This window comes from Pyricularia pennisetigena, chromosome 3 (genome assembly GCF_004337985.1).
Source record: "Pyricularia pennisetigena strain Br36 chromosome 3, whole genome shotgun sequence".
In the NCBI taxonomy this organism is placed as follows: Eukaryota; Fungi; Ascomycota; class Sordariomycetes; order Magnaporthales; family Pyriculariaceae; genus Pyricularia; species Pyricularia pennisetigena.
In genome coordinates this window covers 1,775,988-1,801,518 of record NC_043742.1, presented here as the reverse complement: position 1 = coordinate 1,801,518, position 25,531 = coordinate 1,775,988, and the positions used below count along the sequence as shown (strand labels likewise).

At 52.3% G+C, this 25,531-nt stretch overlaps 10 protein-coding genes across 10 annotated transcripts; 4 read left to right on the top strand and 6 right to left on the bottom strand.

Moving 5' to 3' along the window:
- Nucleotides 1–473: 473 nt before the first annotated feature.
- Nucleotides 474–1,850, top strand: PpBr36_02387 (uncharacterized protein; the record flags this gene model as incomplete). The annotated part of the gene is made up of 5 exons (XM_029889569.1): nucleotides 474–562; nucleotides 689–729; nucleotides 907–982; nucleotides 1,076–1,264; nucleotides 1,358–1,850. The coding sequence occupies 5 exons, from the start codon at nucleotides 474–476 to the stop codon at nucleotides 1,848–1,850; spliced, it is 888 nt and encodes a 295-aa protein (XP_029753421.1).
- A 154-nt stretch (nucleotides 1,851–2,004) lies between these two features.
- On the bottom strand, nucleotides 2,005–3,373 carry PpBr36_02386 (uncharacterized protein; the record flags this gene model as incomplete). Its single annotated transcript, XM_029889568.1, has 2 exons — nucleotides 2,005–2,765; nucleotides 3,004–3,373. 2 exons carry the CDS (start codon nucleotides 3,371–3,373, stop codon nucleotides 2,005–2,007), a joined length of 1,131 nt encoding a protein of 376 aa, XP_029753422.1.
- A 470-nt stretch (nucleotides 3,374–3,843) lies between these two features.
- Nucleotides 3,844–4,590, top strand: PpBr36_02385 (uncharacterized protein; the record flags this gene model as incomplete). Its single annotated transcript, XM_029889567.1, has 1 exon — nucleotides 3,844–4,590. The coding sequence occupies one exon, from the start codon at nucleotides 3,844–3,846 to the stop codon at nucleotides 4,588–4,590; it is 747 nt and encodes a 248-aa protein (XP_029753423.1).
- Nucleotides 4,591–4,974: 384 nt separating this feature from the next.
- Nucleotides 4,975–7,125, bottom strand: PpBr36_02384 (uncharacterized protein; the record flags this gene model as incomplete). The annotated part of the gene is made up of 5 exons (XM_029889566.1): nucleotides 4,975–5,078; nucleotides 5,155–5,877; nucleotides 5,967–6,020; nucleotides 6,132–6,369; nucleotides 6,445–7,125. 5 exons carry the CDS (start codon nucleotides 7,123–7,125, stop codon nucleotides 4,975–4,977), a joined length of 1,800 nt encoding a protein of 599 aa, XP_029753424.1.
- Nucleotides 7,126–9,275: 2,150 nt separating this feature from the next.
- Nucleotides 9,276–11,003, bottom strand: PpBr36_02383 (uncharacterized protein; the record flags this gene model as incomplete). The annotated part of the gene is made up of 1 exon (XM_029889565.1): nucleotides 9,276–11,003. The coding sequence occupies one exon, from the start codon at nucleotides 11,001–11,003 to the stop codon at nucleotides 9,276–9,278; it is 1,728 nt and encodes a 575-aa protein (XP_029753417.1).
- Nucleotides 11,004–11,669: 666 nt separating this feature from the next.
- PpBr36_02382 (uncharacterized protein) lies at nucleotides 11,670–12,557 on the bottom strand (the record flags this gene model as incomplete). The annotated part of the gene is made up of 4 exons (XM_029889564.1): nucleotides 11,670–11,693; nucleotides 11,792–12,058; nucleotides 12,147–12,335; nucleotides 12,405–12,557. The coding sequence occupies 4 exons, from the start codon at nucleotides 12,555–12,557 to the stop codon at nucleotides 11,670–11,672; spliced, it is 633 nt and encodes a 210-aa protein (XP_029753418.1).
- Nucleotides 12,558–12,975: 418 nt separating this feature from the next.
- PpBr36_02381 (uncharacterized protein) lies at nucleotides 12,976–15,151 on the top strand (the record flags this gene model as incomplete). Its single annotated transcript, XM_029889563.1, has 3 exons — nucleotides 12,976–12,994; nucleotides 13,185–14,898; nucleotides 14,968–15,151. The coding sequence occupies 3 exons, from the start codon at nucleotides 12,976–12,978 to the stop codon at nucleotides 15,149–15,151; spliced, it is 1,917 nt and encodes a 638-aa protein (XP_029753419.1).
- A 559-nt stretch (nucleotides 15,152–15,710) lies between these two features.
- On the bottom strand, nucleotides 15,711–16,511 carry PpBr36_02380 (uncharacterized protein; the record flags this gene model as incomplete). Its single annotated transcript, XM_029889562.1, has 2 exons — nucleotides 15,711–16,364; nucleotides 16,437–16,511. 2 exons carry the CDS (start codon nucleotides 16,509–16,511, stop codon nucleotides 15,711–15,713), a joined length of 729 nt encoding a protein of 242 aa, XP_029753420.1.
- Nucleotides 16,512–17,621: 1,110 nt separating this feature from the next.
- Nucleotides 17,622–21,824, bottom strand: PpBr36_02379 (uncharacterized protein; the record flags this gene model as incomplete). The annotated part of the gene is made up of 9 exons (XM_029889561.1): nucleotides 17,622–17,731; nucleotides 17,799–17,928; nucleotides 18,001–18,318; nucleotides 18,392–18,821; nucleotides 18,890–19,053; nucleotides 19,112–19,773; nucleotides 19,843–21,239; nucleotides 21,312–21,459; nucleotides 21,551–21,824. The coding sequence occupies 9 exons, from the start codon at nucleotides 21,822–21,824 to the stop codon at nucleotides 17,622–17,624; spliced, it is 3,633 nt and encodes a 1,210-aa protein (XP_029753985.1).
- Nucleotides 21,825–22,775: 951 nt separating this feature from the next.
- Nucleotides 22,776–25,085, top strand: PpBr36_02378 (uncharacterized protein; the record flags this gene model as incomplete). Its single annotated transcript, XM_029889560.1, has 4 exons — nucleotides 22,776–22,814; nucleotides 23,231–23,384; nucleotides 23,599–23,707; nucleotides 23,828–25,085. The coding sequence occupies 4 exons, from the start codon at nucleotides 22,776–22,778 to the stop codon at nucleotides 25,083–25,085; spliced, it is 1,560 nt and encodes a 519-aa protein (XP_029753984.1).
- Nucleotides 25,086–25,531: the final 446 nt, after the last annotated feature.

Below are 25,531 nucleotides of genomic sequence, written 5' to 3'. Positions count from 1 at the left end.
CTCAAAACAAGAAACCTAAGTCTCTCTACCGAGAAATCAGGCCTTCTACGTAGCATTATCGCCGGGTTGAAATGAAAATCCATCCATAAGGCCGTCCATTACTTCAATCCAGGTCGGTGGGGAGAGCTTCCCCGGTGGGTCCCGCTACCTGGTAATTTTTTTTTTTGTCCGAAAGCGCTTGACAGATGCCGGGTTGCTGCATCTCCAACACTCGATTATGCCAACAGGTCCAAAGCTGGATCGCTGTCGGTAAATTATAGCTCATGCAACCAACTCCTTCGAGGCAGCTTCAAAGCAAAATCTAGAGAGGTCCGTCTTGACGCCAGTTCAAAGGTTGACAGCAAGCACGTCGCCACTTCATCCTCGAGGCTTGTACCAAGACTGCACCAAGCCTGCCATAGAAGTTCGGCCCGCGGCCCGGCTACCAACAAGCAGGTCTAGAACTCTTTCTAAACTAGGCTCTAGAAACAAGCATGGAGACCACGTCGACGACAGTTGACTTTGATAACATCATCAACTTTCGCGACGTAGGCGAGACCATCAATGCCTTTCTCGCCAAGAAGTACCGTCATCCACCCCTTGTCACCTCTCCCTATCCCCACAGCATGCAGCTCTGCCCTGATTATTACTCTATCCATTGATCTGTCTCCCACGGTTTTGTTGACCAATATATTTCCGATATAATCAGGTTTGTGAAGGAGGGGCTATTATTCCGCTCCGCACGCCCAGGTAAGATACACAAATATCTTATATTCACACCTGCTCTTCCACCTTGCGTCTTTCCGCTTGTCTATCAAAGGCCTTGGGCTTGTCGAGTTACCTCGGCACAGGCCGAAAAATAGCCTTTCACAGTCCACATATGCTGATGGGGAGATAACGCACATAATCACACCCCCACGTGACCAGATGATGCCTCGCTACGCGACAGGAAGACCCTGCGAGAGGACCTCGGCATCCGTACAGTCATGGATCTCAGGACCAAGTAGGCAACGGCCAACTACTGCATTCGAATTTCGTGTTCCTTCTGCGTTGTCCAAGGCTACTCACACCAAATTTTCTTATACCCCCTGGACAGAACGGAACATGACAAACAGGCCAAAAAGCGCCAGGCTGCCCTGGCTGGTACAGGTCCGACGCTTCTGAGATCCAACGATGCGCTAGCTGAGCCACTCAAAATCCCCGGGCTCCAGTACCGCGAGGTCCGCATTACCGGCCGCGCCTTTGAGCGCCACCTGCTGAGCCAGCTGACCTGGCTAAGCTGGTTGTAGGTTTTCCCCTGTCCTGCCTCTGTCCACCGCCCTGTTTAGCTTGCCAAGGGCCCAAGGGTTAATAAAAGACAATTTCCAAAACATACCAGCAAAGTAATCATCCTGTTCATCCTGGGCTTCCGCATAGAGGCGGTAGCTATCCTCGGCCGCGAGGTTATGAACCCGCGTGGCCTATCCGGCCTGGCCATCGACACGCTCGACAACTCTGGGGCCGAGGTCGCTGAGGCGCTGCGCTGCCTTGTGGAACCCGCTGGCCTCCCAGTCCTGGTCCACTGCACGCAGGGAAAGGACCGGACCGGCATCGTCGTCGTTCTCGTCCTCATGATCCTAGGCGTGCCGCTTGCCGCCATCGAGCACGATTACAGGCTCTCGGACGAGGGGCTAGTGTCGGAGAAGGACGAGCGCATGGTCGAAATCCGCGAGATAGGGCTCAGCGAAGATTGGGCCGTCGTCGCACCGGATATGATATCGGCTGTGGCTGACCACCTCGAGTCCCGGTATGGCGGGCTTGAGTCTTATTTGGACCGGATTGGGTTCAGCAACGACGAACGGGCAAGGCTCACAGAGCTTCTGGCATATTGACAGTTCAAGTACATGAAGACGGCGACATGACCAAGGAGGGACTAAAAGGTCGAATATGAAGTGAAATATTCATGTTTGGGTATCATCAAAACTCTAGGGCATAAATCAAACCACCCCCGTTAAACTGCAACTATCAAATCGGCCAGGTTTGCCCTCACAGCTTTCTGAACCGCCCTTGCAGCCAGCATCTATACATCTTGAGCTTCCGGGCTCGATTGACCAAAAGTCTTCGGTCGGCTCCCAGAGCCTCTATTTCAAAAAGATCCGGCTTACTTGGCTGGTCTGCAGCGTCTGCCGCTGGTGGAGGCCCCCCTGTCTTCCAGATGGACGCCAACTCGTCCGTCTCAAAAAAGTAGACGCGGGTACCATCACCCCTAATGTAGAAGTTCTCTTCTAGGTATCGGCCCTTCCGGAAGCGGACTTGGGCAAGGTCACCCCTGCCATAATCACGGAAGCAGACAACACCACCGGGCTTGAGAATCCTGTGAACATTTGCGACAGCTTTGGCCCACTGGGCCGGCGAAAGCGCCGAAAAGATGAACACCATGAGCGCCACGTCGACGCTGCCCTCGACAAGACCGGGCGGCAGCTCGTCGCCCGACACATCCCAGACATCGGCCTGCATCTGGTCCGATCCATAGCTCTCGTGCGAGCGCATCACCTCGACAGCCTTCTTGGAGAAGTCACACGCGTGGATTTTGAGTTTGGGGTTCTTGTTCTGTGCCAAAATAGGGAAAGCAGTGTTGCCAGCCCCGGCACCAATTTCTAGAAGTACAAAGGGACCAGTGTCCTCTTGGATCGCCTTTGTCAGAATGGGGAACTCCTGCTGCAGCCACTTCCTATCCTTGAAGAAGTTGGCTGTGTTGTTCTTGTAGAACTGATTCCACCATTTAGCGGGGTCGGAGTTGAACCTGTCTGAAGTCTTTGTTAGCTCTTTGCCAAATGCAAAGACTGGAAGGTGTGCGTGGTGCATCGAAAATCAAGGTGAAGAGCGCGTATCAGATAGGGGCGAAATAATAGTCATCATTGGTTTTCAGATGAACTATACTTATTAATGAATTCAATCATCATGTGCGCGGTGCAGAGGAAGGGATGCGTTGGTGTTCAGGTCTGTCAAAGATCAAGACAAGAGAGGGGATGATGAGTGACTTACGTTTATCAAAATCCGAGACCGGCGACTGGCGTTGCAGAGCATACTGCTGCTCCGCGTACTCCTTGTACACGTCGTCGGTCTCGACATGATCCCACGCATTGAACTCATAAGGGTCGTCATCCTCATTCAGGTACCGCGATCCAAACTGGAACGGGTCTGCCCGCTTCTGGTTGAAGTCCGGATCGTGGGAGCGATGCGGAGGGACGACAGCTGCCTGATCGACTCCCTCTTTCGGCGTACCCGCCACGTCCATAGCAGCAACCGACTCGACCAGCTTGTTGTCAATAGCGGTGCTACCATTGCCAAGCTCAATGCTGCTCGACACAGCGGGTGCAGCGAGTGCCTCCTCAGCGACGCCCGTGGATGCCATGGTAGAACTTTTACCGTCAGGAGCAGCGCAATACGAATGAAGGAAGATATGCTCTGCTCAAGGCGTCTTCAGCTGGGACTGAAGAATGGGCATTCGGCGCGTGCTGGTGAACACCCAGCTTCGAATGAGCTCGTGCTTTGAGTTAATTTTGAAAGCAGCTGGATGAGTGGTGAAGGTGAAGGAGAGTTCGAGGAATGAGAAGAAAAAAAAATTCACAATTTTGTCCATCGCCAAACCCTTGTAAATTCGAACGAGGTGGGGTAGACTCGATTCCAGGGGCCACACAGTGCGAGGCCGAGCTTGGGATTACCGAATGTCGGCGGTTTTCTTTTCCCACCAGAGTCCAGACGACGACATCAACTTGCAATACCTACCAACTTCCGCAACACAGCCTGTTCACGGTTCATAAATGAAAAGAAAAATGATGGATCGATAGCAGCTTCATTCTACTGTACTGCCCAGAAACAACAATGGCGGCAACTCTGCGTCAACTGGCGCGCCCGGCCCTCAGCGCACCGTCAAAACATCTCGCCGCTCCAGCGATAACATCTGGTCTTCACGACAAGCAACACCACAAGCACCGCTTCCTCCCAGCGGCCTCGCGCGCGACATTCTTCAACCTCCCGGGCAACCCACTCGGTCCTCCGGCTCCCGCACATCTCACTGCCCGCCGTCGCCTGCCGTACCAAGCCTCGGCGCTGTACGACATCATCGCCGATGTGGACTCATACGCCTCGTTCCTGCCATATTGCACACACAGCCGCGTGACGGCGTGGCGACCTGGCCCGGACGGCAAGCAGCGCTGGCCCGCGGCGGGGGAGCTGACGGTCGGCTGGGGCCCCGTCACCGAGACCTATACCAGCCGGTTGTACTGCATCCCCGGCCGGGTCGTCGAGGCCGTCAGCGGCAAGGGCACGCCGGGGATCTCGCCCGCCGAGGCCAAGGAGTACGCGATCGATCTGGATGAGGTTATACCAGGCACCAAGGCGTCTGTGGGTGGGTTGTTTGAGAGCCTGGTGACCCGTTGGACTGTTACGCAGGAGGAAGGGATCAGTGGGTCGAGGCCCTGGGCGGACGTCGAGTTGTCGATTCGGTATCAGTTCGCCAACCCCATGTACCAGGTTGCGACGGCCAGCGTGGCTAATGAGGTGGCCGGGGTGATGGTTAATGCGTTTGAGAAGAGGGCCAAGGACCTCCTTGGTCCAGACAGGCGTTGATCAGGTCCGGACGTCTAGTTTTGACTTGATCAGCTGCGTTGGCTTTGTTGCAACGGGCGGCGTGTGCTATCATACGGAACAGAACGATGTAAGATGATATTCACTGGAATTATATGAGGCACCTGTATACTACTCTATACATTTAGATGACGATACCCTACTCTAGACTAGACCAGACGCCCCGTGCGTTTTCGTAAGACACATTACACAGCAAGTTACCAGGAACCAAGTTTACACCAATGAGCAAACCCCATCCTAGGAACACCAAATGGAGGCCGAGACGCCTCGCTCCCAGCAATTCCATTTCCGCATTCCCGATACTTTTTCTAATATAACATTAAGAACAAGAAGCCATTATATATTCCATTTGCGATGCTCTCTATATCACTTCATGATGGGCTCATAGACCTTGAATTCACCAAACTCCCAAAACGCATCAGTAAATGCAGATGGGGTCCTTGCAACATAATCAGTGCAGTTCATCGGGCCTGTTGTGTTGTTGTGTTAGGAACATGTTGTCTTTTTTCCAGGATTTGAACAGCGCACAAAAGCTCAACAACTTACAACCAGAACCCGCGTACGCCTTCTCGCCCCAGTCACCACACAGCGCAATGTTGAGTATGATACTTTGGTTCCTAAAGTGCTTCCCAATGTCGCAATCGGTGCTGGGGAAATCCGCCATGGCGGGACCCCAGCCGCTGGGATCGGGAGTGCCGACCTCGACGTCAGCTGGCGCATTTCCCCTGGGAAACTGCCAGGTCCTGATGCCCTCGTCGCGCAGCTCGACGGCGAGGAGGCCACCACCGGCCTTGTTGAACCCGGGCCCAAAGGTATCGGGCCCGTCGCCGCGAACGTTGCAGCCGGTGTTGTCCTCGCCGCCGCTGAAGCAGTCGCCCTTGGCAGCGGCGCCCGTCATGATGCGCCTGACGCCATCCATGGAGCAGTCGCCCGTCGTGTGCAGCGACTGCAGGTTGCCATCGTTGCCGCGGTGCACCGCCTCCATAATGTCGATCTCGCCGTCGCGCGGCCACGCCGCCAGCCCCGCCATCCACAGCGCCGGCCACGTGCCGCAGCCAAATGGCGCGTGCTTGACGTCAAAGATGAACAGCCCGCGGTCGTACTGCCGCTTTGACTCGACGCGCACCGACATCCGGCCCTCGGAGACGTCGGGGAAGGTGTAGGGGCTTGATGTGTCGTCGACGCGCAGGATGGCCGATGTGCTCGACGCCGAGGTGAGGTTGTACATCTGCGCTTGCTCGCGCGTCACGTATTTTACGAAGCCGTGGGCTGTTGCTGCGGTGTCAGTACCAGCGCTATATGCACAATCGCTTGGGCGAGATGAAGTTTCAACAGCAAGCGGCATCGAGGTGGCATACTTGGATCGTCCCCGCTGTAGTAGCTGAACTTGTCAAAGAAGTTTGCTCCTGAGTCTCCGGCAATTGTCAGCCAGCTGAGTCTTGTTGAGCAAAGTTTGCTCATGCTGAAAGTATTTGTAAATTTGTAAAAAGAGGAATCTCGAGGACGCATGGTGGTTTACTTACAGGTTTCTGTGAGGGTGTAGTTGATCTTGAAATAGTCCGGATATCTGTTCCTACGTTGTTCCGTTGTAACAGCGACAGGAACCACGATAATAATGATAATTGCAATGAGCACCAGCGCGCCGATGAGCCCCCAGGTGCGTTTCCTCCATGCCCTGAAGCCCTTTTTGGTCGGCTCCTCTTCGCCAATTGGGAGGTCACGACGAAACCACGAGCCCCTGGCTGCGTTGTGGGCGCCATCCTAATGCATCAGGTATTGTCAGTCACACGCACTAAAGAATAGGGGATCTTTGCGCAATGGGAGGATACTACTGACCGATACGATGCCCTCAGAACCACCACCTCTGAGAGCCGGATGTTCCTCGAAGCTGTCGACACTACCACTTCTCAGGGCGGGGTGCTCTTCGACACTACGCACCGACTCAGCAGCAGCAGCCAACAGCCTCTTCTCGTCCATGACACTCGCCGGGATGGGCTGCAGGTCTGCACCGCGCCTTATCCTCACCGCGTCCTGATAGGCCGGCGGTATGGAAGACGGCAACTGCTGCCATACAGGCTCGTAGGCAATCTCTTTCACAGAATCAAGAACCACGGCGGAGTCGCGGCTAGAAGCACCCACAGCCGAACTCTTCCGCCGCAGGTATTGCTGCTGCTGTTCCCGCTCCCGCTCCCGCTGCTGCTGTTGCTCCGGCTGTTGCAGACGCTGCCGCCGCTGCCTTCTCATCCTTGCCTCCCTCATCTCGTGCATCTGGCGGCGTTGCGGCGTGTTGGGCCTCGGCTGCGAGGGGCGGTGGACTCCAGGCGTCGAAAGGGAGACCCGTCTCTGCGACTCGCTCAGCCGGTTGAGGAACTCTTTGCTGTTGAACTTTCTCACCCCACGGATTGGTAGCTTCTTTGGGGGCTGCCAATACTCAAATGGCGTATATCCGTGCTCCTCTTTGGTGCGTCGGATGTAGTTGTCAAACAACTCGCTGCTTGCTGTGGCTCTGACGCTCATTTTCGGGGCTCACGGGTGTCGAATATGCAGAGGAGATTAGGAGGGCCACCCCTCGCGTCTAATATATAATCCGTGACCTCCGGGAGGCGTAGGAGAAGGCTGTGTTGTTTCTTTAAGCAGTGATAGGTTTGATGGTATAGGCAATTTTTAAGAGATATTTTCAAGGGTGCTTTTCTTAATATAATAAAAATAAATAATAGGGAATGATTGTCAAATGAATTCTTGGGGAGAGCAATATGGATATGCGACAATAGGAAACAAAGACAGCGAATCCGCCAATCTATACTGTTCAGACCAGCTGTATGTGGTTATTGATTTTTTAAAAGAAAAGGATGAAAGCGTTTGGTATGTGCACGAAGTCAGAAAGGAAGGAAAAGATGGCGAATGTGCCTAGACTAAACAAGTTGACTCAGAGATTTACATGACACAATATAAGCATGAATGAAGGAAGATTCGGAAAAAGGCGACTACATTATAAAACTTCCCGAACGATATCAAAAATAACATGCCAAGCTATCCCCTCCCGCAAGAGTCGTCAATGCAGAATATTACCGGGAGGCTGCCTGCTACGGAGTTGGTGTGAGTTCCGGGGTGGGGGGAGCGACGGAGCAGCCAGAGCACACAAGGTCAGCTCTCTTTGCTTCTCTGCTCTTTACCATGGGAGTCAATCTAAATCGGGTAACTTCTGGCAGAAAGACTTCATGCGGGGCGTTCAGGTACCGGTCTAAAGCTGTAAATCTTCAAGAAAAAGAACAATCTTGAAGAAGTAAAGGGAAGGGAGCCCGTAACCCGTTGTTTTGGTGTTTTGCTTCTTTGCTGACCTGTACCACGGTACGACGTGTGGTGCAAGATGGACCTCAAACCTTCAGCACGGTTTTATGTCATGAGCTGGGACTAGTCTTGAGCTACCCAAACGTTTTCTGGTATTATTGGTGAAAATGATTTCAACCGTAAGGTTGGTCCATCGTCTGAAAAGTGCCGCTGTTGAAGCTTAATGCGCCTGACTACAATAAAGCTTGTCATGAATTGGATTTCATCTTGCTGGAATTTTGCATAATGTTTTCTGACGACTGCCGGGACTATGCTAGACTTAGTAGTAAATGCGTACCTACCTTATCTCTCTGACTTGTTCATAAACGTGCAGCTACTCGTATCCCCATCTTGCTATATCTCAGGTATGTACTGTACTTATCTACAGCACCTCAGAGGACGAGTCGGGTCAGTCAGGCTCAAATGATGCGGCGTGGTTGGTTGGGGCTTTGCTTCATGCTCGCTGACCACTTACAGTTTCCTCGGCCCATCCTAAGACAAGCTAGCTCAACTCACACCAAGTATAATACCAACAATTATCATCTCGTCCCACGCAACCTGATCTGCCATCGCAAAATTGCGACTGGGATGTGACATGGATAGTTTTACTGCTTGACCGGGGCGAGAACTGGCGAAGAAACACTCCAGGGCCGTCGATACGAACCAAGAAGGAGGGTCCCACCCAGTCGTTGTTGTTTTATCCTTGTTTTGCGGCCCAAGGCGAGCCCGTTTTCTCGATCTGAGCTTGTGCACCACTTGCTTTTGTTTGAATCATCGTCAAAGGCCGTTTATGCGGATACCTCTGGGGGGTTTTTTTTTTCTTGTCCTTAACTTTTTTTTTCTTTTTTTTTTTTTTTTTTCTTCTTTCCACCGCGTCAATATCTCTCGCTCGGAGCTTTTCGATTCATCGTGCCGGTGCATGATGGTCGTGCGCGATTCAATCATTCCGATTCAAAACAAGCAACTAACTTCGAAAGAAACATAAACATAGATGAAGAGGATGGGGCTAGAGCAACAACAAAAACCACAGGAGGAAAGTTACTTAACTTTCCCCAAATTACACGGTTGTTGATCTTTTGACGTTGGAGTACTGAGTGAGGGCTCATAATGCCCACGAACCCGTGAACCCGTGAAGAAGGCTAATCTGGAGATAATATCTCCTTGCTTGGCGCCCGGTTCTTTTCGGCGATAAGAACATTTTGGTTTACCCGTTGTGTGAAGGAGTCGACAAGATCAGACAAGAGTGTCGCTATCCACAATGCCCCGTAAATAGTATCAACTAAGGGTCTCATTAAACAAAATGCCTTTTGCCAGAGCCCTATAATGTTTTCAAACAAGTTTCAATCGTCGTCCTCCACCCTAGCTCTCTTCGGCCGGCCACCATCGTTGCCCGAATCTTGTAGACCATAACCCCTCTTTGATGACGCGGTCTGTTCAACCTCGGACAGGAACTTGTCCACATTGAAAGGATCCGCACCTGCAGCATCCTTCTCGAACTGCACTGGGCCCTCTCTGGCTTCCACCTCCCCGGCACCGGAGAATGTTCCTCGCCCCAGCACCTCGCCATACCTGCTCGCCTTTTGTATCTTGGCCATCTCCGCATCGCCCGCCGCCTCGTCCTCGTCATCGTTGTTCGCACGGGGCCGGTAGATACTGCTGATGGCGTCCTGAACCGCAAACAGCGGCTTGTCGTAGGGGTTGTCCTCGTTGATGCCACCCTCGAATCCAGAGGACTGGTTGAAAAGTCGGGAGTCGTACATGCCTTCTGCGGATTGCGTGGGCTTGGCGAGTCCCAGAGCAATCTTCTCAGATATGTCTCGGTTTTGCTCCCGTGCCATAACCTGCACTCTCCTCTCTGCGCCCATCCTAGACTGTCGTAGTTTACGCTCCTCCTCCTTGCGTCGCTCTCTCCTCGCCTGCTCCCGTTCTCGGATGTCAGATTCTTCGCTATCTGACCCAGACGAGTAGGAGCGGCTGCTGCGGCTGCCAGACCTGGATCGCCGTCTGCTCCCGGCACCGGCACGCTCTTCCCTCGCCTTCTGTGCCAGCTGCCTCAGGTTCTCCTCCTTCTGGGCCTTTTCCTTCTCCGCCAGGCGCTGCTGCATCAGTGCCCTCTGCTTAACCTCCTCACGTGCATGCCTGTCGGCGACGTACAGGGACTCTGATAGCTGTGCGAATTTGTCGTTGATCGTGACATCCTGCAGACCCCTCCCATCGGCGGCCAGACGCTTGTCCAGCGGCACAGTGAAACCCTTGGGGTTCTTCCAGTTCGAGATGGGCGGTGGTATCCTCCAGTCCTCCTGGTCCTGAGCCGTCAGCTTCCGCGGCGGCGAGTGCATGACAGGCGGGGGCGGGCTGGGTGGGCCTCGCGGGATCTTCTTGTGCTTGAATTTGGGAGGCTCCATCGGATCCCGTTGCCGCTCTACAATCTTCATAATCCGGTCCTGCTTCTTGGACGAGTCGCCCATTTGATTGGCCGGTGTGTACCGCACAAACGTCGCGTCCTTGCGCTGGCCCACGTTGACGTTCTTGGGCTTCTGAGCCGCCACCGCGCCGCTGACTAGCGCAGCCAGCGCGTTCTTGGTCCTCTCCGTCGTGGCAGCAACTTCCTCCTCGCTGGGCCTCTCAAGGTTGATGTCGCCGGCCTCGGCCCGCTGCCGCAGTGGGATCAGGTCCTTGAACGAAGTGTGAATGACCCTGCTCTCGCTGTGGCCCTGCCTCGCGATGGCGTCGTACTTGACCTTGCCATCCGAGCCCACCTGCACCGCCAGCGCGTTGCTCTTGGTCGCCGTCTTCTTGCCCATCTGCAGCGGGTATTGCGCCACGGGCACCTCGGGGAAAGCACCGCCGTCGCCAAAGTCCTCCTGGCTTCGTGGCCGCCATCCCGACCGCTGGCCGTACGGTGGCGGGCCTGCCCTCTTCAGCACCACTTGCGTTTCGTCGAGCTGGCCCGGGCCGAGAATCCGCGGACCGCGTGCCTGCTGCCCATGTGACGGCGCCTCTTCATCCTCGCCTGTGTATTTCGGTTTTGGAAGCGCCCGCGCGAGCCCGGCTGCAATTGTCGACATTGTTTATGATCGAGTCGGCGGGTATCTAGTAGTGGCCGACAGGGAGCCCCCCGAATGAATGATGATGCACGAGATGAGTTATGCTTGTAGTCAGAAAGTTAGCAACGCGAGCGAATGATTGCAACGAAATTTTGGCATTGCCGCGTTGAAAGTTCGCCGTGGCAGCAGCCTGGCTGGTGCTAGCGCGATTGAAATGTGGGTCTGGTCGACAGATATGCGTTAACCGGGCCTTAGATAAGCGCGTCACTGAAGTCGACTCTACTACACTCACATTTACATTTACATTTTAACATGCTTGATTAGGCAGAAACCGCTCATGCTTTCTTTAATAACTCGATCTGATTTTAGGTCTTCATCTCGGATGTTATGGATATGGACAGCACAGCCATGTGAAGAATTGAATTATGCACGGCAAACACATGCAAGGCTTCATGGGTCTTGTTTGAATAGATTGAGAGTACCAAAATGCCTATAGTGAAACCCGCTTGCTTCACTCTCCCAAAGGCTTCTAGAATTTACCACAGCGCATGCTTTTTGCAACATTCATTGAAGCAGACGACACAGATTTTTGATGATTTCGAGACCTGCCCGTTTGCAACAGTTGTTTGCTCTACTCCTAGACAGACGGCCCCAAGCAAAAGTTACCACCAGTATATGGAAGACAGATCATACGTATCCTTTCCTCGCGCCCTTTAGTTTCAGAAAATCTCGAGTTAGTATCCTGTCTTGAACATGATTAAAGCAACATGAGACACGGTGGTCAATTGGAAAAAAAGGCGCCCGCATACCTGGAAGAAGAACCTAACGATAAACACCTGCAGCGCACCCATCAACACTATCAGGCCGCATTGGATCAGACTGAAGTTTATGATGCGCTTCTCCGTGCTCCTAACAGTGGCAAAGTTGCGGTTCTCCCGTGTACGGAAGTACTTTTGGTGCCTAGTGATGGACGACAGCTGGCCTGAGATCTTGAAGGCAGATTCCTCGAGCGTCGTTGTCTGTTCTGGTGAAGTTCCCTTCTTCGACGGGAGGCCGACGCGGGCTTCGTTCTCAACCTGGGTTGCGCGCAATCATGCCGTCAGTACTTCGGTCCGTATCCCCAAGTCATCCAGGGCCGATGGTGGCCGGACTGGGGCAACTCACCGCAATCTCAAAGTCAACCACCTTGTCGTCGTATGAGCTCATGGTGTTGCTAAAGCAGAACCTGTGCTCTCCAATATCGATGACAGTAAAGACAAAGTCACCCTGGCGCTCCGCCTCACCATCAAGAATGACATTGCCTGTGGGCCCAACAACCTCGTAATCGACATCGAAATTTCCACCAGATTGAACCTGTTCGTTCCTCATCAGTCTGATTGCCCATTCAACGCGGCATGGTATTGATTCCTATGCTTCTCATACCGCAAAGTAAAAGGCAATCTTCTCGCCCTTGGTCTTGCCAGTCGTGAAGAAGCACGCCTTCTCGCTCGCGTGTAGTTTATATGTCAGGGCCGTTGCGGCAGCTTGCGCAGCAAACCAGGCAAAAAGCCCGTATGTGAATAAAAACAGCTGCATTGTATGGGTCGGGGGTTTGTATATCGTGGCCTCGTTTTATCGTCGCAAACCCGCAATGGCGTGGGACGTCGCGGTAATCTTGTTCAAAGCAAAACCTCTGTAGGTACTCAACTTCTGGCCAGTTGTCGCAGCTTCCCCTGCACGCCAAGCCTCCACACTCTACACACTGTGGGAACATCAGCAACCCCCTCCCTTGTCGATAGCTTATATAATCGGCAGGGATCTATCGAGCTCAAATGGTGGATCCTGTTTGATCCCGGGAACGCTAAAGAGGTACGTACTTTTCTTGGCACGTGAAGGAACCGCCCGTCATAGTGAATGCCTGCTAGAGTGATATCATCATTCCCTCGGTCACAGCTCCAGACTGATCAGACCGGATTCCACAGGATTCTGGCTCTTTGCTTAAAGCTTTGGTTGCATGGCACCAATACACCTAGGTACCTAGTCTAGTCATACTACCGTACGCTCTGGAACGTATGGCATGTTTAGTCCTACATTTGTGATCTACAATTTCCTTTTCTTACCGTCTTCACAATCCCTTGATTGAGAGGTCAAGTATTGCGTCAGGCCCGATTGCTTGGTTGTGTGTATGTGCACTCACACCACTCTCTCCCACAACCCTCACAGTTCGTCCATCCCTCACCCGATTTCTTTCTACGACCACTAAATCAGGCACATTCAACCTCGCCGTCGCGATGGCGAGTTTTCACACCAGGACTGCAGCTGTCAGTTCGGTGGCCCTGAGGTTTCTGTCATACTTCTTTCTCAGATGGGGTCTTCTGCCCCTCATCCCAGCCGTAGTTTTTGGATTGTTCGCCATCTATGTCCCCAGCTTCATTTCGGGATATAAAAAAGACATCGCCGATGATGTGATTGTCAGAGACACGACTATCACGTCTCCTCCAGTCATCACGCAAGAAAATGGCAAGGTCAAAATCGTCTCGGAAGAGGTTGAAGTTCATGAGGTGATCGAGAAGAAACCATACAATCTATGGCGGACCCTTCTTGGCGGGAGGCCAAATCCTCGCTCTCCCCTCGCCTCTTATCTCACCTTCGTCATAAACATCTTGTTGGTGGGCATGGTCGCGGACCGGTTGTTCCGGGAGCATCTTTACCCGACCGAAGGCCTTTCTTTTGTCCGAGTTGGTCACGTCTCAGACACGGAGGCCAAGTTTCTCATCCGCGAGCCCGATCAGACAAAGATGCCCGTCACCCTCCAGATCCGCCTCAAGGACCCTGAGCCACCGTTCGAGGTACCGACCTGGCAGAGCGTGGGAGGTGTCCGCTGGACTTTGAATGAGACCGATTACACGGCAGTCCTGACCGCGCCATTGCGACACTCGAAGCAGCGCACTTACGTGTGGCAGACTTCCAACAACCACTCTGGCGAGTTCACCTCTGCGCCAAAGCCAGGCCAATCTCCTGACCTCTTCAACGGAAAGTTTACTTTTCTTTCCACCTCGTGCATAGTCCAGCGCCTGCCATACAACCCCTTGGACCACGCACTCGCAATTCCCGGCATGAGGCACCTGGCCAAGGTCCTTCCAACTCTTGGGGCTCAGTTCATGCTATTCCTCGGCGACTTCATATACATTGACGTACCCAAACGCTGGGGCACCCATGTCGATGTGTACAGGCAGGAGTACCGTCAGGTCTACGCATCACCCGATTGGCCCGGTGTAGGGCAGAATCTCAGCTGGATCCACGTCCTTGACGACCACGAAATTGCGAATGACTGGCACGCCAACAAAACAGGAGTATACGAGGCCGCCGTTGATCCTTGGCATCACTATCAGACAGCTGTAAACCCGCCGCCGGCCCGTCGGGCTGGTCTTCAGGCAGCAAGGGCAGGTGCGACGTACTTTGAGTTTTCGCAGGGACCGGCGAGCTTCTTCATGCTCGACACGCGCACGTATCGCTCCAGCAACCTGGTCAAGCCGTATGATAGTCCTGAGAAGACAATGCTTGGGAAAGAGCAGCTTGAGGATTTCTTGGACTGGCTACAGCGCCCTGAGCCTAAGGGGGTCAAGTGGAAAGTTGTAGCATCGTCGGTCCCGCTCACCAAGAACTGGCGTGTCAACACCCAAGACACCTGGGGTGGGTTCCTCGCCGAGAGGCAAAAGATTCTTGAGGCCATGTGGGACGTTGGCACGCGAGGCCTGGGCGTCGTTGTCCTGTCCGGCGACAGGCACGAGTTCGCCGCTACCAAGTTCCCTCCACCGGCTGGTTCCAAGTGGCCCGAAAGCTCAGCGGTCCACGAATTTTCTGTGAGCCCGCTTAGCCAGTTCTACTCGCCCATTCCAACCTATCGACAAACTGACGATGAGGATGTCGAGATCAAGTAAGTTTGCAACATCTGCACCTGACTTCGCTATGAATTTCACCTACTAATTGCTCATACGTCTACTAGATACATCAACAAAGGAAATTCTAAATTTGGGGCCATCACACTGGAGAACCTGGCTGGAGGGGAGCAGAGCACCTTGACGTACCGCCTTTTCATTGATGGAGTGGAGACTTGGGATACTGTGGTGCTCGCGCCACCAGAGCCGCGCAAGGAAAGAGGGACTAGCTTCTGGGATAACATCCTGTAAAGCTTCAGTAATTTGCGCCCAGGTTCTTTGAAAACGGAGGTGTATTGCATTTCTTTTTATGGGTCACGGCTTTGGATGTAAGAGCGAGACTAGCATGGGGGCAAAGGATTGTTTGTTTCGATTTTTATGTCGGTTTGTTTTTAGGAGTTGGACTGCTAGATTAGACCAAGCAGCGGAATATGTCCTCGCTAATGACCAATAATTTTCATCCTCTTTATGCCTATCCTGCCCTTGAGAAATTTCTATATTATAATAGTACATTACTTTGTACAAATGCCCTCGGAGCTTTCCGAGGCCAAAGTGGAGATGTATATGCCCAAATAGAAACACAGCCTCTAAATCTATCATCCCAAGCAAGGAGTGCAGGTCCCTCCCTCAAGATCATTTTCAAAACCCCCGGATCAAAACAAGAAACGCCGATGCGATGCAAGAACACGGCCCTAAGCCATGATGTGGAACCTCTTCCCCCTCGTCTACGTCGTCAGTCCAGAGTCTCCAAGGAGTCCGCCGGAGCATTCCCCCTTTCAACCGGCCCAAAAGAAAAAGAGAGAATATCCCTTCACTCGTCCTTGGGACTCCTCAACCACATCTCGATAGCTGCACTAAAAGCCGCGAAACCGGCGCAACCGATGGCGGCAGCCTGCGGCCCGCCGTTCCTGGCAAGGATGGCGCCCGTGACGCAACCGGCGGCGACGCCGTTGCCGGCATCGTTCTTGGCGCGCAGGCCCTCGATACCGCACTCGATGCCCGAGAACATGGCGCCGACCTTGCCAAAGTTCTTTCCCGTGCTGACGGACCGCGCGCCCATGTCGCGGAATCCGGCCGCGATCTGTGTGCGCATCGGTAGCGATGACATGGGTGGAGGCGTCGTCGTGGCCGTAGGCGGGCCATAGTTGCCACGCGGCAGCACGATGCCCGTGCCGGCGGCATAGGGGGGTTTTGGGGCCGGGGCCTTGGCGGCATCAGGCGTCGGGTGGTGGAAGGGCGTGTCATAGGCCATCTGTTTTGTTGCGTAATCACCCGGAGTGGTTAGTTTCCAAAAGTCAAGTCGTTCGTTCTTCCCTGCCAGGTAGGTCGAACCGAGATTCAGGGAGGGTTGGATGGTGAGACTGCGTACCGAAGCCATAAAAAGTCCAAAGACGGCACCGAGACCTAGACCGGCGACACCAGACATGACCGTTTTTGCTGCACATGATTCACCAAGAGATTTCAACTGCAAGAAGTCAACGGGCACCAGTTAGTTCGGCTTGTAGCTCGCGACAGAAGACAGCGACTATGCACAAACCTTCTTCATCTGCTCCTCGTTCGGGTCCGGCGCCGGTCCTTGGCCCGGGAGGCCTGAAGAGCCTGGGAAGTTCATTATGGATGTTGGTGTTTAAGCTCTTTCCCAAATGCTGTTATAATGCCAATAAAGGTAATGGGCGGCACAAAGGTGAGCCTTTTTGATGTTTAATATGTAATAGCTGCAAAGTGATGCCTTAGCGAGTCGAGAGTCGGCGTCCCGCAACTTTGCGCCAATCCAACTCAGTACCCGGCAAAATAATTTCTGCCTCGACTCGCCGCCTGGTCAAGCAGCAGAGCTCTCTGATCGCGAGACCCTGGCCTCTTCGGCCCGGCCTGACGCGTTCTCGGGGCCCACTTTCGAAACTCGACATGCCAAAGCTCCTTTCCGCAAGTATAATTTAGGATTCAGCTTGGTACCTTAAGTCACTATTACCGTCTGCACCGAACTTGGGGTTAAGCATTTATATGGGTATTTGACGCATTGCTATATATATTGCACTTTTTTATGTAGTCAACAATTATGCAAATGCAATCATATACACCAGACTAGACTTAGACTCATCTGTACGTTTCCAAGCTAATCCCATCTCATAACTAGGTATATATTCTCCATGAATCATGCATATGCTTATTATCAACACCGCCATTCGTCATTCTGTATTCGCTACTCCGCTTCAGGATACGTAAAATAAGAGACGACGCAACTACAGCATGCCGCATACATTGAACTAAAATATGGCAGAGGCCAAGAACGCAAACAGAAAAGAACGTGCAAACGTGTGCTCCTTTTCGATAGTCAAACAACAGAATTCTTAACACCTCTCGTACCAAATGTCATGCTCCAAAGAAAAAAAAGACAAAGAATCCTCAAGATTTGCTGGTCGCTGTCTTTGCCCATCATCCATGGCCGCATCGACTCCAATATGTGTAATTCATGTACTTCGTAGCATCTCGGAGCCAAAGAATCCAATGAGCGGAAGACACGAATCATAATGGAAAGCTTTGGTGACAATGAGGGCGAGAAGTCCATGTGTTCGCAGAGAGAAAAAAAAGGAAGAGAAAAAAAGCCACGAGATTCTTAATCCGTGATATTTGTGGTATGTGTCATTGCTGATGAAATCGGATACGAGCTCCGATGGTAGGGAAATCGAGTGAACATGTTTACCATGAAGCTTCCAATGGCGGTTTACCTCAAAAAGAGGTCGCCAACGCCGTTTCGCAAAGACCGGGACCTGTCTGCATGGTCGAGACCCAGGTACTCATCGTCTGGCTGAACAATATCCCACAACACGTCGTCTGCAAGGTATTCAGGATTAGTAACTTGGTGCAAACTAAGAGAAATGCAACGCGAACCACTACTCACCATCATTTATGTATTGAGGTCTTGAGTATGACGATCGCCGCACAATGGCAAACTTAATTTTTTCAAAGTTCTTGCCACGGATAGCAGTCCTTTTCTCAAGCCTATTCTTGGTCTCCGAGAACGGCTCTCCCTGTTTTAGTGATTGTTGGCGTTAGTCAAGACTTCTGTTGGCAATCGACTGTAGGGATTCAAAAGTACTGACAGCTTTGAGCAGGAACTTGAAAGGCATGCCGTGCATCCTGTTAGGCTCGTTCTGGAAATGGAAAGCATAAACAAACTGGCCCTGATCCTTGGCGTCCAGTTCCTCCTCCGGTACCCGCTCCGCAACCAGCGTTAGGTAGTCGTTGAGGCTTATGACTGGATACTCTCGCGGAAGTTCTCTCGTAAACTTGTGGCCATTAACCTCATATAAACGGATCTCGCCGCCTTCTTCTTCGGACTTGAGTTTGGCCTTCTTGATGAGCGCCTCAATAATATCCTCAACGACGCCGCTCTTGGTTACAAGCAAATCATAGTGTTCCTGGCGGAATGCCGTCATTAGTCTGAGCGGTCTGAAAAGGTTTTGTTTCCCAGAGTATTGACAGATCACCTACCTCTTTGACAATCCCTTCGCTGAGCCATGTGATCTTGACATTCTTCTTTGTGTCAAGCTCAGCAAGGCTCATGTCCAAAATCTCAAAATAAAGGGCATCATTGCGCTGCGCTGAGTTAAGCTGACTAAACCCAGCAGGGTTGAGGATAGTATTCAGAGTCTGTTGCGGTCCACGTTTAACAGCTGTTCGGGGCAGTCCTGTTGTCCCGTGAAGAGTCCAGAACCGCAAGTGCGTCTCTGGAACTCCAAGACGTTCGCCTAATTTCTCTGCAAGTTGATCGTACGTCATCTTCGAGTTCAGGACCATCTCGAATGGTGGATACTCGTTCGGGTCACACTTTGTGGGGTGTGCGTTGAATTTGACCGTTTTCCTGTTGACCAGGAATTCGTAGTACTCCTTTGCATCCTCAAAGTTCTCCGTCTTTCTTGACCTAACCCCGGAAAATTGTGTCAGCACAGTCTCGAGTTGAAGTAAAGGCTATTCAAGAATTGCGCATACGTTTCGTCAGCTGCACGAGTGTCACCACTTAACCTCTTTTCAAGAAAGTTTTGTGAACCAGTGTCCTTCTTGCGCTGGACACACACGATGTCTCCGTCTTGCAGCTCGGCGGCTTTGAGCGATTGCTTGCCCTTAAGGCTCTCGATCATTCCGGGTTTGATTTCCTGTTGACATGTTAGCGCGCGAACCAAGCTTTTCTCATCCATAACTGGTGATACTTACTTCCCAAAGGAGCATCTTTTCGTCACTAGGAAGCTTCTCCAGACCCATCTTCTTAAGGATGTGGGGAAACAGGTCGTCAACCTTCTTTTCCCTGCTGATGTACACATGACCAAGGCCAGTAAGAGTTTGTGCTTCTGCGTCAAAGCACTTGATGAAAAGAAGAATCAAGTCATTCTTAAAGATAACACCAGTGGGCGAGGGGCCTTGGTATGTTGGCCATGCGGCCTCTCCATTTTCACCCATCTCTTCAGCAAACTCAACCCACAGGCGCAAGGAATCTTCTCTCTGGGTCGCTAATCTTGAATAAGTCTCGTCCAAGGTCGGCCTTAAGTCCATGATAGGCTGGTCAGGACGAACTGTCTTGTTTTGGCGGCCGACCATTAACCACAGCCTGACTCTCGCGGGATCCTGCCCAAGATCTTTGGCGATGATCTCGGTGACTTGTTCCATGGTTGCCGTCCGAAGTACCTTGTATAGTTTGGGCGCACCCGGTGAAGGGTCTGTCGCCTGTGATGAGACCGCATCAAAATTCGTCAGATCAAACCCGCTATGTGCTTGAAATGAGGACGGGGTGACGGCTTTGATCCAGCGGTAGAGGTGCTGCTCTTCACGCTCCTTTCTCTTCGCCTCCCTGGCAGATGCCTCCTCGAGGTATCCGATTTCTGTAAGATTAGCGATCTGTTAGCGAAAACACGTTTGAAACCAGTCTTTCGAAGCGTAAATCAACCTACCAATATGACGTGGGATGTCCTCGTGCGTGACTGGCGTCAAAATCTTGTCAAGCCGAGATTGACGGAAGTACACCAACATGTATGCACTGTTAGGCCTCATCGCGACTTTCTTCTGTCCTTGCGGGCGGATGCCGTTGCTGTACTGGAAGGGTCCTCCAAAATTGTCCTCAAGTACCTCCCTCTTGGTCGCCTTGGTGACCTTATCATCGTCATATTTGTAGAACCATCCGTCCTTTTCTGGCTTCAGGAATGCGTAGTAATGACCTGCATTGAGGTCACCACTATGCACAAGCACACCGTGTAGCTGGTAAATCCAAGGCTCCGACTTGTCGGCATCTTCCGAGAGGTAAGGTGCAGCGTCAAACACTTCGGGAAACTCGTAGCGATCATTAACTTTTGCCATGGCATCCTTGGTAAAGTCATACTCGAAACGCTTGAGCTGCAGATGCAGGACGTCGGGGAAACTCATGAAAATAACGCCCTTGTTTGCCTCCTGCAGTTTGTACTCGTCACCGGCAAAATACTTGTTCTCGCCCTCCATCTTCTCGACAGAGACGTAATCCTGGAAGCTGTTAAGCAGATTGCCCATCTTGCTTACATTCAGCTGCACATCCCAGAAATCCTCGATCCGGCTCGATTCGTATTTAACGTGTATGCAAGAAATGTAAGTTTTGATCTTGCCACTGAAGAGCTCTGGTAGAAGATTCTCGGCGCCAGTCCCTTTCATTTTCTCCTCCATGCGCTCCATGAGCTTCCTGGAGAGCTCTTGCACGTCCTGTTGCTCAAATATGTGCCGCGTCTCCCATCCGAATGATTTGGTAAGCTCTGCTGTGCCCACGGCGTTTGATGAGGTCTGCAGTTGGTAGAATAAGCGCTGGAGGGTGTAAGCACTGTTATTTATGCTTTCTTCTTGCTCTGTAGGTATCTGATAGATGGCCTTGCGGAAAGCATTGGTGAAGTAGAGGGACTGCAACAGCGAGTTGAGGTAGCATGTGGCACCCTGATTCTTGAGGCCGACATAGCCCGTCTCTTTCTTGGAGTCGTAGTTGGCGAAACTGTGCCACATGACACCAGTCTCGTCCTCCAGGATCCGCACATATGCGGTGATGTTGGCCGTCTCGTCTTCAATCAGCGGCCGGGTAGCATCATCGTAGGGAACATTGAAGAGTTTACTAAGCTCTTGAAATCTTGTGAAGCCCCAGTCACCCTCGTCCTTGGTAAACCGATGGTGTGCCGTGTGATGCGCATAAATAGACGGATCGTTGGGGTTCCAAAGAACAAGCGCAAACTGAACGCAACAGCTCCAGTCCTCTGGAATCTTGTCTGGCTCAAAACCATGCTCAAGGTATATCGCGACGTTTGACGTATTGTTACCATGGGGGAAGAGTAGAATGCGCCTGTAAACTGCCTTGTCAGCACCGAGCTTCCGTCAATCCCAAGACTCGTCCTGGATGAGGGGTTGCGCGCACCATGGAAACCCTCCTGCATGAAATATCGGGCCGTGTTCCTTTTTGGACAAACTTCTCCAATTCTCAACTGTCCATGTGTTGTACGCATCCTCCAAGACTTTAGGCTCTTCCTGCAACGGCGTCATAACAAGCTCCTTGATAGCCTCAACTACTCGCCCCACGATCTTTAGTTAGCTCATCTTATGTGCATATGCAAAGAGTGTTTCGGTGTCCGGCTCGGCGCAGGTGAGGTAACATACAATCGTTGGCTAAAGGCATTGGTGACGTCGGCTCAGCATCATCGGCGAGTGTATCAGGCGTGATCTCAGTCACAGAGTCCCTCTCAAGGGGGCCGTTGACATCGACGACATGTGTAGCATTGTCGACAGGGTCCACCATCATGGCATTGGGAGAATCGGGATCCTGCTTTTGCGCGTTACGGCGACCTCGGTTAGCGAGTGTTGAACGGACGATCGTGATTATAGCAGTGACAAGCAGTATGAGCGTCTTCCACAGGTGATCGAGCAATGCCATGTCTGGCGCCGGTCGTGTTCCGGGATAACGAGCATGGAGAAGTTTGCCGAGTACCGCCTGCTGAGGTTATCGGCGAGCTCCAGCGCATGCGAACGTGCAAATACGTGCGTGTGCTGCTTTGCACGATGCTGAGTGATGACCTTGACGGAGCGGCAGGACAAACTCACCATGTTGGTAGCTTGCTGGGCTTGCCTTGAGGGGGTGCAGTTGCGTTCTTCAAATTAAGTTTACTGCCGGTACCCCTTGGGTAGGTAGGTAGGGGGGAGGTGTTCTTCCTCGGTAAATTGGTTGACGAGTAGATCTTTAGATCAGGTAAATGTTTCGTATCCTGAAAAATCAGTAGCAGACAACTTGGCTCTGCCTTGTCGTTTGTCGCTCCGCCTCCCTCAGGCGGGCAGACAGGTGCACGCTGGGAAGAGCAAATCGTAGCAAGACGGATCGGTCGTAAGGGATCCAGGTCTGTGATAAAGTCTAACTCGCTAAGTGTGAAGGTACGTAAGGTACCTTGAGGTGGGCAGGGAAGGTGCCAAAGCGAGGCTGCAGAGAAGGCGGCGATGATCGTGGGATCGTGGAAATTGTACGGGTAATAAATTTGCGAAGTGGAGGATTCTAAGCAAGAGCAGGTCCAGTCTTCTTCGCCGGGCTAGTTGGTCCGGGTTGCATGACCCGTAGCAGCTGCAGCCGTGTTGTGTTGTTCACTGCTCTGGGTGGACGATGGAGTAAGTAAGGTTGGCAGGGAGCACGTAACCTGCGTAACTGGCTGGCACAGGTCAGCTTTGGGTGGTGGTGAGGGGACGCGGCACGGACAGCTGGAACGGACGGTTTTCAGGTGATGCTGCAGTCAAAATTGGCAGGAAAAAGTGGAGTTCCAAGTTACTCTGCTAGCAAATTCGCCCACAGCGGTACATATAACGTTCTCCACAGTCCCCAAGCGTGTCGCAGTGCCCCTCAATGACGTCCAGTCTGCCCAGTCGTTGCCAGTACTCGGCTGTGAGTGACTTTTCTTTGGTGACGGTATTGACCGACCGCAGGTTCGGTACCTCGACAGTGTAGTGTAGTACAACCCTGTCAATCAATCTAGCTCGAGTGAATTCATACATCTCCAGAAGCAGGTTTATATGTCTATCTAGAAGTATTTACAGTAAGATCTAATGTATAGGATGTAGGCTGCATTTATTTGTATCGATTGATACTTTTGACAAGCGTTTTCCATCCATAACTATGTGCTGGTTCTGTAATTGATCCCTGTCCAAATACACAATCAATTGAATGATCATAGGAATAGACCAGCAGGTACAAATGCTCCCAAGTGCTTTGGTCTTTTCAATTCTGATTTGGGAACAAAGTAAGCGTCTTTTTGAAAAGAGTGTGAAAAAGGAGAAAGGATCGCAACAATCGAGGCAAAGGTCCGAGTCCGCTGTATCTGCCTAAGGGTGAACACTGCGAAAACACTCAGACTTGCAATTGTGGGGCAATTTAGGACTTCGAGTCACTTCATGGCAATTCAGCTCTGGAGACCAATTTCTCTGAAGAGCAACTCATCCCATTATATGTACCAACGTAATCGAATTTATCTATCTTAATTAGCATCGGCCTAGCTACTATGCCCTAACGACGAAACCAGAAACACGCAGTCCGCGCCGTCTTTTTCTTCCTTTTAACCTATCTGCTTTCTGCCAATGTTAGCCTTTATATGATAAACGGCGACGTATCGGCGTCAACATGTCGAGAATATCCCGACTTGCTCAGTATGGCTTGAGCCCCTCCGGTCTAGCTCCGGCAGCCCGACCGATGCTGGCCGCCGGCTTCCGATCACCTGGTGATGTCTCCCTGGCCCGGCTGTCACAGGGTCCATCATGGAGGCCGATGGCTGCGCTTGATGAGTAGGGTTTTTCTCATCTCAGTTTCAGTGCTGAATATATACCCCAATCTCGCCCCTTGCCTCAGACCCTTAAAAATCATGTGATTTTTGACTGACAATATACATCCTCCCCATCGCGCAGTTGGGTCGCAAAAGAGGCCCGACCGGTTAGCCTCCGCCAGCTCATGTTCTTCGGACGCTCGCTGAACGAGGCTCGCCTGCTCAGCTCGGCCAACTATGTTCGCACAGAGCTACCTACCCGCCTGTCTCACCGCATCCGGGATATGCAGATGCTACCATACCAGGTCGTGTCGAATCGACACATAGCGGAAGTTTACAACATGTATTGGACCGCCTTCGACACCTTTCGCAAGATCAAAGAGATCAAGTCGCTAGCCGACAACGACGTCTTCTGCGAGATCATCAGTGGGATGCTTAAGACTCACCTCACTGTTATCCCCAAGCTGGCCATGGGTGTGCTTGAGTGTAGTGGGCTCATGGACCCACAGGAGCTCAACAGCTTCATGAACCGCATCTTGCAGTCCAGGATCTCTCGCCGCGTCATCGCGGAACAGCACGTGACACTCACACAGTCCTTCCGCAACCAGACTCAGCCGTGGTCGGCACCAACAGGGGAAGCCGCGGCGGTAGCAGCAACGCTGGGATCGGCCAGCCCCGTGGCCGAGTCCTCCGATTTCGTCGGCAATGTACTCGTCAAGTGCGTTGCCCGCGACGTCGTCGACCGCTGCGCCGCAGCCGTCCACGCCCTGGCGCGCTCCGCCCATGGGGAAGACATCCCGCTGCCTGAGATCCGCGTCGTCGGCCATCTGACGGCCAATTTCCCCTTTATCCTCAGTCACCTCGAGTACATAATTGGCGAACTGCTGCGCAACAGCGTCGACGCCACTGTTGAACAGCACCAAAAGTTAGGGAAGCCCCCGCCGCCCATCGAAGTCACCATCTGTGAGTCGTCGCAGCACGTCATCATCCGCGTCTCGGATCAGGGTGGCGGCGTCGCGCGAGACATGCTTCCATACCTTTGGTCATTCAGCAAAGGTCCCCACAGCGACCGGCTGCTCCAGAACCTCAAACACGTGCCCAAGATGGCCGCCACGCTGCAGGAGGTACGCCCTGAGGAGGACAGCAGCGGCATCCTGTCAATGCCGCAGATGACGACTGACCAGAGTGTGATGTCATCTCTCTCGTCCTTGTCATCAAGACCGCCGAATCTGAAGTTGGGTGTGGGTCTACCTTTAAGTAGAGTATATGCCGAATACTGGGCTGGGAGTCTTGAGCTCCACAGCCTGGAGGGCTACGGGGTTGACACGTTCCTGCAGATATCGAAGCTTGGGAACAAGAACGAACAGCTTGCTACCAGGGCAAGTATAGACGCTGTGTGAAGGGCAAAATCGGCATATTTTAAAGTTATTGATTTGCAACGTTTAATCAGAACACAATGCCAATCGGTGATTGATTCAAGACTGCCGGCACGCTATCACAATGGCCTGCGTCGTTCCCAAGCCGAGCCTAGCCAGGTATGTGCAACAACGCTGCCAGCTAGCAACTTGCATTCCGTCTGGAACTTGTTTTGTAGAATAGCCAAGTACATGCTAGGGGGAAGTCCGACGTTGGATAGCGAAGTGTTTTTGGCCTTTGTACCTCACACATGACAGCTTGGTACGGATGAATTACACTGGACGATTAAACAAAGACAGCCATTTTTTTGATTATACTGGTATCACAACTGCGAGGCTGAATTACATCACAACTAAGTAAGTCTAAGGGATGGGAGAATTACCTGAGAGAAACAAAGGCAGGTTCCAGACGCAAAACAATGGGAGTTTTT